This window comes from Anopheles coluzzii, chromosome 2 (assembly GCF_943734685.1).
Source record: "Anopheles coluzzii chromosome 2, AcolN3, whole genome shotgun sequence".
In the NCBI taxonomy this organism is placed as follows: domain Eukaryota; kingdom Metazoa; phylum Arthropoda; class Insecta; order Diptera; family Culicidae; genus Anopheles; species Anopheles coluzzii.
Genome location: NC_064670.1, coordinates 66,510,396 through 66,520,159, shown reverse-complemented (window position 1 = coordinate 66,520,159; position 9,764 = coordinate 66,510,396). Strand labels below are relative to the sequence as shown.

The 9,764-nt window shown below is 44.1% G+C and overlaps 1 protein-coding gene across 1 annotated transcript; it reads right to left on the bottom strand.

The window, feature by feature from the left end:
* Positions 1 to 267: 267 nt before the first annotated feature.
* Positions 268 to 3,190, bottom strand: LOC125906764 (uncharacterized). The gene is made up of 3 exons (XM_049607185.1): positions 3,094 to 3,190; positions 2,213 to 2,505; positions 268 to 1,475 (listed from the first exon to the last, which is right to left on the bottom strand). Exons 2-3 carry the CDS (start codon positions 2,503 to 2,505, stop codon positions 620 to 622), a joined length of 1,149 nt encoding a protein of 382 aa, XP_049463142.1. The 5' UTR covers positions 3,094 to 3,190; the 3' UTR covers positions 268 to 619.
* Positions 3,191 to 9,764: the final 6,574 nt, after the last annotated feature.

Sequence of the window (9,764 nt, the reverse complement as noted above, 5' to 3'; positions counted from 1 at the left end):
AAGCGAAGAAAAAGAACAAACGAAGAAAACCAAAAAAAATTTAGCTTGAGTGAGAACACAACTGTCTACATGTTGATACCAATCGTCTCGTTGAATAGACAACACAGTACCATGCTGAGCGTGTTAGTCTGTGTTGTCTATTCAAAGAGACGATTGTTATAAACATGTGGACAGTTGTTATATTAGTGTTACTCTACTAGTTACAATAATTTAATTATTGTGAATGAAATTGAATTTGTGATATGAATAAAAAGAACTTGTTATGAATTTTCAAAATATATCCTTTATCATTTTATTTCCTTAATATTTTTCGAATAATAAATTGGCAATGAGCACCCTGACTAAAAACGGATTAATGGTATTGGCTGGTATCATTGAATCCGTTCGTAGCGGGAACGTACGGTGTTCTCATGAAATTCTTGAAACACATTTCGTTAGCCCGGTCCTACAACGCCTCGGTAAATAACTGTAGCAACCATCTAGTACGTTAGGAAAATGAATGGCAGGACGTACACCGCCGCTACGAACGGATTCAATAATACCAGCCATTGTCTTTTGTATAACGATAATCCTTGGCAATGTATGTTTTTACTTCATCGAATATGTATTTCATCGAACATTATTGATAAATTCGATCATAAAAATAATTTTTGAAGACATTTCGAATATCTGTAGCCTCTTGAGATGGATGATTGTTTGCTCTGTTCCTGTTGGCGTTGGATTGTGGGTTAATGTTATTCATTAATTCCGTGCTTTCTCTAAAATCTATGCACATGTTATGCAACAGGCATGCTGTTTTGACGATTATTGAGACGTGTTCCGGAGTTATCTGGAGTTCTTGCTTGAGGAAACGCCATTTTACCACCAACAAACCAAAGGCGCATTCAACGCAGCGTCTTGCCATACTCAGCAGATGGTTGAAGTAATTTTTTGCCGGATCTTCACTATCCGGAAAAGGCCGCAGTAAGAAAGGTTTTAGTGGATAACCCTGATCGCCTATAAACACGTGAGGCATTCTTTGGGTAGTACCAGGCAGTGGTTTAGGAGGAGGGATGTTGAGCCGATTTGAACGAATGAGCTCAAACAATGATGACGAATTAAAGACGCCGCTATCGCTACGACTCCCATATTCACCAACGTCAATGGCGATAAATTTCCAATTCACATCTGCTACTGCTTGCAAATGCAGAGAAAAATATTTTTTATAATTATAATATTGTGTACCTGAAAATGCCGGGGCTTTCATTCGGATATGCTTGCCATCTATGGCGCCGATACAATTAGGAAAATTCCATTTATGGCGAAACTCTTTTTCCACATTCCTAAATGCAGACGTTGTAGGGAACGGGATAAACTCTTCATTAAACGTGTTCCAAATTGCCTCACATGTTTCGTAGACAATGAGGCCGATTGTATTGTGAGCAATACAATATGTGAATGATAAAGACTTAAAAGGTATTCCAGTCGATAGATACCTGAAAGAGAAACAATACTTTAGTAAACGCTCATATGACAATTTTGTTTTCTTTATTTATAAAAAATCTAGATTTCAGGTGCTGTTATCAAAATAAATGGCTTAGCTTGCGAGTTTTCGATCGCTCGAATGTTACCGAGATAAACTAGCTAACGAGTTCGGAAAACAACCATGTCATATATGATGGAAATTTTTCGAGCAGAATTCATATGGATGTGCTTGCATCGGTAAACAGTCTGCGGATCAGATTCGCAAGTTAGCTTAATTTACATAAGCTGGTAAAGTGCAGTTTTTTACTAGTTGGCTACTCCATTTTTTTAAATAATAAGTAGAGCACAACAACATGATTTTGAATTTGTAATCTCCGTTAAAAAAGATAATCAGGAAAGTGTAAATGAATTCATCAATGGGAATGGAGGAATATAATATTTAATAGGTACATACTATGTAATAGGTAGATATAGGTAAATTCAATAAAAGCTCGGAATCGCTTCCGAATAACTTCACCAAAATCAGAAGGCTCCGGAAGATCAAAACTCTTAACTCAGAACCGACCGCACCTATAGATCCAAAGCCGGTAGTCAGCTGCCGGACCCGTTCGGAGTCGTTCAAAGCTGTCCGGAACCGGCTCCCGAATAGTTCTTGACGGCTCCGAACGACTCCGACCCGAACCATCGTTTTGATGCAGCCGGAATCGGAGCTGGAGTAGCAATGTTAGGAAGCTTCTATTAAACATACCTGAGAGTGATCATCAATCGTTCCTCTGGACAAATGTATGGTTTGTTTGTAGGTTGCTTTGTTATAAGATGCTCTATCCTTCTCAGTATGAAGTAAAAAGTTTTAATTGAAACTCTCATAAACTCGAAGAATTTATCTTCTTGTTTCAAAAGTTCATGAAACAATGTGTGGTATTGCCCGATTTTTTCACGTTTTTCCCACAGATCGTTGGTTTTATCGCGCCTTCTTTTTAATAGTAAGTAGCGCAAAGCTATGCTCGAACTGTATAGTTCCGTTTCAGAATCTGAATCCATCTAAAAAAAAAAAAAACAAAACATATAAGAGTTAAGTTTGGACAAAAATTTGTTACAGTGATGATGATGCATACGATGATGAATATGATATTCAATTATAGATTGAATGATGTTTTGGAACACTATATATCTTTAAAACAATTAGTGTAGCTTTATCGTTAAAGTGCAGCTGCATGCGTTGATGATGTTGCGAAAATTGGTTAGATTTAAGACCAGTGGCGGATTTAAAGTGTTGGGGGCTCAAGCGGCAAAAGGAGTGGAGGCCCCAGGTAGGTGTCGAGAGATATTGTAGCATTCACGCTTTAATGGTTTGCTGGCGGGGGGTGGAGGGTGAGCTTATGAGTCCCTTCATCCATGGAGCCCCTATCTAGCACAAAAGCTCTCGATGAGACTCCTGTACTCACTGTTCTTTAAGTTGGAATTACCATACACGCGGCCTCCCGCGGCCGCACAGTCCGCGTACAGTTAAATCCGCCACTGTTTACGACATAATGAAATCGTGAGCAAGCTTTGCAAAAACTTCCGTTTTGATTTTGATCCGATACGAGCGATTAATAACATCAGTCCAAGGATGAGAATCCATCATACTATGTGGTCCGGATGATGATTCGGATAAACCGGATGATGGTTGTGTAGGAGCTGCAACTAATGGAGAAGCAAACGCTGGAGATACTGGCAGTGTTGTTGGCATGGCATCTGACGAAATGATCGACAAGTAGAACTCAAAAAGAGCTTAAAAGTTAATTCAATCAGATTTCAGAAGATTTTACCTGCAGCGGAAGAGGTTAAGTGTCTAAACGACTCGATACTAGAGCTTGCTGGACAGCACCAGTTATATGAATTAATAGCATTATATTTATGATTTTTCTCAGACCATAAATAATGGAAATAGATAATCTTACCCTTTTTCCACTAGCAGTAACTATCAATAACTAAGAGCAGATTTATTTAAAGTTAACTTTAGCGTGTTAGCCTTTATTCAGAGGCTGCTTTGTGTTGTTGTCGTTTTGTTTATCTTCAAATGTCAAACACACTAAAAAAATCGCAATGCGAATCGGAAGAGCGTTGACACGGCATGCGATTCGCACGTCCGATAAAATCGCATCCGATGAAGCGTTGCCACGGGCCTTAAGCACAATCATAAACGCACCAACTGGCTATTGGCAAATAATGCCTTCATTATTTTTTCAATTGAATTTATACTCTAAAAATGCTGACCGTCGTCGATCAGCATTTTCTTCTTCGCCTATGTTTTCCATTAAATCGTTAAATTCCATTTAATCGTTAAGCGCGTTTAATCGCTGGCGCGTTGCATAACGTAGCTATTCAGCAAGTATTGCTACCTAGCAACACTTTGTTTTTAAGGCTAAATTATCGTAAGCAACAGACGGAAAGAAGGAAAAGGAGGGAAAGGAATGAGGAGGGAAAGGATGGAAATGAGGGAATGGAGGGAACGGAGGGAAAGGAGGGAAAGGAGGGAAAGGAGGGAAAGGAGGGAAAGGAGGGAAAGGAGGGAAAGGAGGGAAAGGAGGGAAAGGAGGGAAAGGAGGGAAAGGAGGGAAAGGAGGGAAAGGAGGGAAAGGAGGGAAAGGAGGGAAAGGAGGGAAAGGAGGGAAAGGAGGGAAGGAGAGAAAGAAGGGAAAGGAGGGCATTGGACTACTTGCCGATCCGTTGGTTGATGCATCCTCTCTGGAGCCACCATTTGTCGCGCACACGAAAGTGTCTTTCGGAGCTGCAGCCCACGACAGGCACAGTACACGCCGACTTAAGCACAATAATAAACGCACCAACTGGCTCTTGGCAAATGATGCCATCATTAATTTTTTCAATTGAATTTATACTGTAAAATGCTGACCGTCGTCAATCAGCATTTTCTTCTTAGCCTATGTTTTCCATAAAATCGTTAAAAAAGCGCGCATCGCTGGCGCGTTGCATAACGTAGCTATTCAGCAAGTATTGCACCTAGCAACGCTTTGTTTTTAAGGCTAAATTATCGTAAGCGATAGACGGAAAGAAGGAAAAGGAGAGAAAGGTTGGAAAGGAGGGAAAGGATGAAAAGGAGGGAAAAGAGGGAAAGGAGGGAACGGTTGGAAAGGAGGGAACGGTTGAAAAGGAGGGAAAGGAGGGAAAGAAGGGAAAGGAGGGAAAGGACGGAAAGGAGGGAAAGGAGGGAAAGGAGGGAAAGGAGGGAAAGGAGGAAAAGGAGGGAAAGGAGGGAAAGGAGGGAAAGGAGGGAAAGGAGGGAAAGGAGGGAAAGGAGGGAAAGGAGGGAAAGGAGGGAAAGGAGGGAAAGGAGGGAAAGGAGGGAAAGGAGGGAAAGGAGGGAAAGGAGGGAAAGGAGGGAAAGGAGGGAACGGTTGGAAAGGAGGGATAGGTTGGAAAGGAGGGAAAGGAGGAAAAGGAGAGAAATGAGGGAAAGGAGGGAAAGGAGGGAAAGGAGGGAAAGGAGGGAAAGGAAGGAAAGGAGGGAAAGAAGGGAAAGGAGGGAAAGGAGGGAAAGGAGGGAAAGGATGGAAATGAGGGAAAGGAGGGAAAGGAGGGAAAAGAGGGAAAGGATGGAAAAGAGAACAGGTGAGAAAAAAAGGAAAGGAGGGAAAGAAGGGAAAGCACAATAATAAACGCACCAACTGGCTCTTGCAAATAATGCTTTCATTATTTTTTTTCAATTGAATCTATACTCTAAAAATGCTGACCGTCGTCGATCAGCATTTCCTTCTTAGCCTATGTTTTCCATTAAATCGTTAAATTCCATTGAATCGTAAATCGCGTTTAATCGCTGGCGCGTTGCATAACGTAGCTATTCAGCAAGTATTGCTACGCTTTGTTTTTAAGGCTAAATTATCGTAAGCGACAGACGGAAAGGAGGGAAAGGAGGGAAAGGAGGGAAAGGAGGGCATTGGACTACTTGCCGATCCGTTGGTTGATGCATCCTCTCTGGAGCCACCATTTGTCGCGCACACGAGAGTGTCTTTCGGAGCAGCAGCCCAAGACAGGCACAGTACACGCCGACTTAAGCACAATAATAAACGCACCAACTGGCTATTGGCAAATAATGCCTTCATTATTTTTTCAATTGAATTTATACTCTAAAAATGCTGACCGTCGACGATCAGCATTTTCTTCTTCGCCTATGTTTTCCATTAAATCGTTAAATTCCATTTAATCGTTAAGCGCGTTTAATCGCTGGCGCGTTGCATAACGTAGCTATTCAGCAAGTATTGCTACCTAGCAACACTTTGTTTTTAAGGCTAAATTATCGTAAGCGACAGACGGAAAGAAGGAAAAGGAGGGAAAGGAATGAGGAGGGAAAGGAGGGAAAGGAGGGAAAGGAGGGAACGGAGGGAAAGGAGGGAAAGGAGGGAAAGGAGGGAAAGGAGGGAAAGGAGGGAAAGGAGGGAAAGTAGAGAAAGGAGGGAAAGGAGGGAAAGGAGGGAAAGGAGGGAAAGGAGGGAAAGGAGGGAAAGGAGGAAAAGGAGGGAAAGGAGGGAAAGGAGGGAATGGTTGAAAAGTAGGGAAAGGAGGGAAAGAAGGGAAAGGATGGAAAGGAGGAAAATGAGGGAAAGGAGGAAAAGGAGGGAAAGGAGGGAAAGGAGGGAAAGGAGGGAAAGGAGGGAAAGGAGGGAAAGGAGGGAAAGGAGGGAAAGGAGGGAAAGGAGGGAAAGGAGGGAAAGGAGGGAAAGGAGGGAAAGGCGAGAAAGGAGGGAAAGGAGGGTAAGGAGGGAAAGGAGGGAAAGGAGGGAAAGGAGGGAAAGGCGGGAAAGGGGGGAAAAGAGGGAAAGGGGGGAAAGGAGGGAAAGTAGGGAAAGGAGGGAAAGGAGGGAAAGGAGGAGAAGGAGGGATGGAGAGAAAGAAGGGTATGTAGGGCATTGGACTACTTGCCGATCCGTTGGTTGATGCATCCTCTCTGGAGCCACCATTTGTCGCGCACACGAAAGTGTCTTTCGGAGCTGCAGCCCAAGACAGGCACAGTACACGCCGACTTAAGCACAATAATAAACGCACCAACTGGCTCTTGGCAAATGATGCCATCATTAATTTTTTCAATTGAATTTATACTGTAAAATGCTGACCGTCGTCAATCAGCATTTTCTTCTTAGCCTATGTTTTCCATAAAATCGTTAAAAAAGCGCGCATCGCTGGCGCGTTGCATAACGTAGCTATTCAGCAAGTATTGCTACGTAGCAACGCTTTGTTTTTAAGGCTAAATTATCGTAAGCGATAGACGGAAAGAAGGAAAAGGAGAGAAAGGTTGGAAAGGAGGGAAAGGAGGAAAAGGAGGGAAAAGAGGGAAAGGAGGGAACGGTTGGAAAGGAGGGAAAGGAGGGAAAGAAGGGAAATGAGGGAAAGGACGGAAAGGAGGGATAGGATCGAAAGGAGGGAAAGGAGGGAAAGGAGGAAAAGGAGGGAAAGGAGGGAAAGGAGGGAAAGGAGGGAAAGGAGGGAAAGGAGGGAAAGGAGGGAAAGGAGGGAAAGGAGGGAAAGACGGGAAAGGAGGGAAAGGAGGGAAAGGAGGGAAAGGAGGGAAAGGAGGGAAAGGAGGGAAAGGAGGTAAAGGAGGGAAAGGAGGGAAAGGAGGGCATTTGACTACTTGCCGATCCGTTGGTTGATGCATCCTCTCTGGAGCCACCATTTGTCGCGCACACGAAAGTGTCTTTCGGAGCTGCAGCCCAAGACAGGTACAGTACACGCCGACTTAAGCACAATAATAAACGCACCAACTGGCTCTTGGCAAATGATGCCATCATTAATTTTTTCAATTGAATTTATACTCTAAAAATGCTGACCGTCGTCAATCAGCATTTTCTTCTTAGCCTATGTTTTCCATAAAATCGTTAAAAAAGCGCGCATCGCTGGCGCGTTGCATAACGTAGCTATTCAGCAAGTATTGCTACGTAGCAACGCTTTGTTTTTAAGGCTAAATTATCGTAAGCGATAGACGGAAAGAAGGAAAAGGAGAGAAAGGTTGGAAAGGAGGGAAAGGAGGAAAAGGAGGGAAAAGAGGGAAAGGAGGGAACGGTTGGAAAGGAGGGAAAGGAGGGAAAGAAGGGAAAGGAGGGAAAGGACGGAAAGGAGGGATAGGATCGAAAGGAGGGAAAGGAGGGAAAGGAGGAAAAGGAGGGAAAGGAGGGAAAGGAGGGAAAGGAGGGAAAGGAGGGAAAGGAGGGAAAGGAGGGAAAGGAGGGAAAGGAGGGAAAGAAGGGAAAGGAGGGAAAGGAGGGAAAGGAGGGAAAGGAGGGAAAGGAGGGAAAGGAGGGAAAGGAGGGAAAGGAGGGAAAGGAGGGAAAGGAGGGAACGGTTGGAAAGGAGGGATAGGTTGGAAAGGTGGGAAAGGAGGGAAAGGAGGGAAATGAGGGAAAGAAGGGAAAGGAGGGAAAGGAGGGAAAGGAGGGAAAGGAAGGAAAGGAGGGAAAGAAGGGAAAGGAGGGAAAGGAGGGAAAGGAGGGAAAGGATGGAAATGAGGGAAAGGAGGGAAAGGAGGGAAAAGAGGGAAAGGATGGAAAAGAGAACAGGTGAGAAAAAAAGGAAAGGAGGGAAAGGAGGGAAAGGAGGGAAAGCACAATAATAAACGCACCAACTGGCTCTTGCAAATAATGCTTTCATTATTTTTTTTCAATTGAATCTATACTCTTAAAATGCTGACCGTCGTCGATCAGCATTTCCTTCTTAGCCTATGTTTTCCATTAAATCGTTAAATTCCATTGAATCGTAAATCGCGTTTAATCGCTGGCGCGTTGCATAACGTAGCTATTCAGCAAGTATTGCTACGCTTTGTTTTTAAGGCTAAATTATCGTAAGCGACAGACGGAAAGGAGGGAAAGGAGGGAAAGGAGGGAAAGGAGGGCATTGGACTACTTGCCGATCCGTTGGTTGATGCATCCTCTCTGGAGCCACCATTTGTCGCGCACACGAGAGTGTCTTTCGGAGCAGCAGCCCAAGACAGGCACAGTACACGCCGACTTAAGCACAATAATAAACGCACCAACTGGCTATTGGCAAATAATGCCTTCATTATTTTTTCAATTGAATTTATACTCTAAAAATGCTGACCGTCGTCGATCAGCATTTTCTTCTTAGCCTATGTTTTCCATTAAATCGTTAAATTCCATTTAATCGTTAAGCGCGTTTAATCGCTGGCGCGTTGCATAACGTAGCTATTCAGCAAGTATTGCAACCTAGCAACATTTTGTTTTTAAGGCTAAATTATCGTAAGCGACAGACGGAAAGAAGGAAAAGGAGGGAAAGGAATGAGGAGGGAAAGGAGGGAAAGGAGGGAAAGGAGGGAACGGAGGGAAAGGAGGGAAAGGAGGGAAAGGAGGGAAAGGAGGGAAAGGAGGGAAAGGAGGGAAAGGAGGGAAAGGAGGGAAAGGAGGGAAAGGAGGGAAAGGAGGGAAAGGAGGGAAAGGAGGGAAAGGTTGGAAAGGAGGGAAAGGAGGGAAAGGAGAGAAAGAAGGGAAAGGAGGGCATTTGACTACTTGCCGATCCGTTGGTTGATGCATCCTCTCTGGAGCCACCATTTGTCGCGCACACGAAAGTGTCTTTCGGAGCAGCAACCCAAGACAGGCACAGTACACGCCGACTTAAGCACAATAATAAACGCACCAACTGGCTCTTGGCAAATGATGCCTGCATTATTTTTTCAATTGAATTTATACTCTAAAAATGCTGACCGTCGTCGATCAGCTTTTTCTACTTAGCCTATGTTTTCCATAAAATCGTTAAAAAAGCGCGCATCGCTGGCGCGTTGCATAACGTAGCTATTCAGCAAGTATTGCTACCTAGCAACGCTTTGTTTTCAATGCTAAATTATCGTAAGCGACAGACGGAAAGAAGGAAAAGGAGGGAAAGGATGGAAAGGAGGGAAAGGAGGAAAAGGAGGGAAAGGAGGGAAAGGAGGGAAAGGAGGAAAAGTAGGGAAAGGAGGGAAAGAAGGGAAAGGATGGAAAGGAGGGAAATGAGGGAAAGGAGGAAAAGGAGGGAAAGGAGGGAAAGGAGGGAAAGGAGGGAAAGGAGGGAAAGGAGGGAAAGGAGGGAAAGGAGGGAAAGGAGGGAAAGGAGGGAAAGGAGGGAAAGGAGGGAAAGGAGGGAAAGGAGGGAAAGGAGGGAAAGGAGGGAAAGGAGGGAAAGGCGAGAAAGGGGGGAAAGGAAGGAAAGGGGGGAAAGGAGGGAAAGTAGGGAAAGGAGGGAAAGGAGGGAAAGGAGGAGAAGGAGGGATGGAGAGAAAGAAGGGAATGTAGGGCATTGGACTACTTGCCGATCCG

Excerpts from the sequence above, each read along its gene's own strand:
- LOC125906764 (XM_049607185.1), bottom strand. The coding sequence starts at position 2,505 with ATGGATTCAGATTCTGAAACGGAACTATACAGTTCGAGCATAGCTTTG. Across the intron at positions 1,476-2,212 it reads CGATTGATGATCACTCTCAG|GTATCTATCGACTGGAATAC; the intron begins GTATGTTTAATA and ends TTTCTCTTTCAG.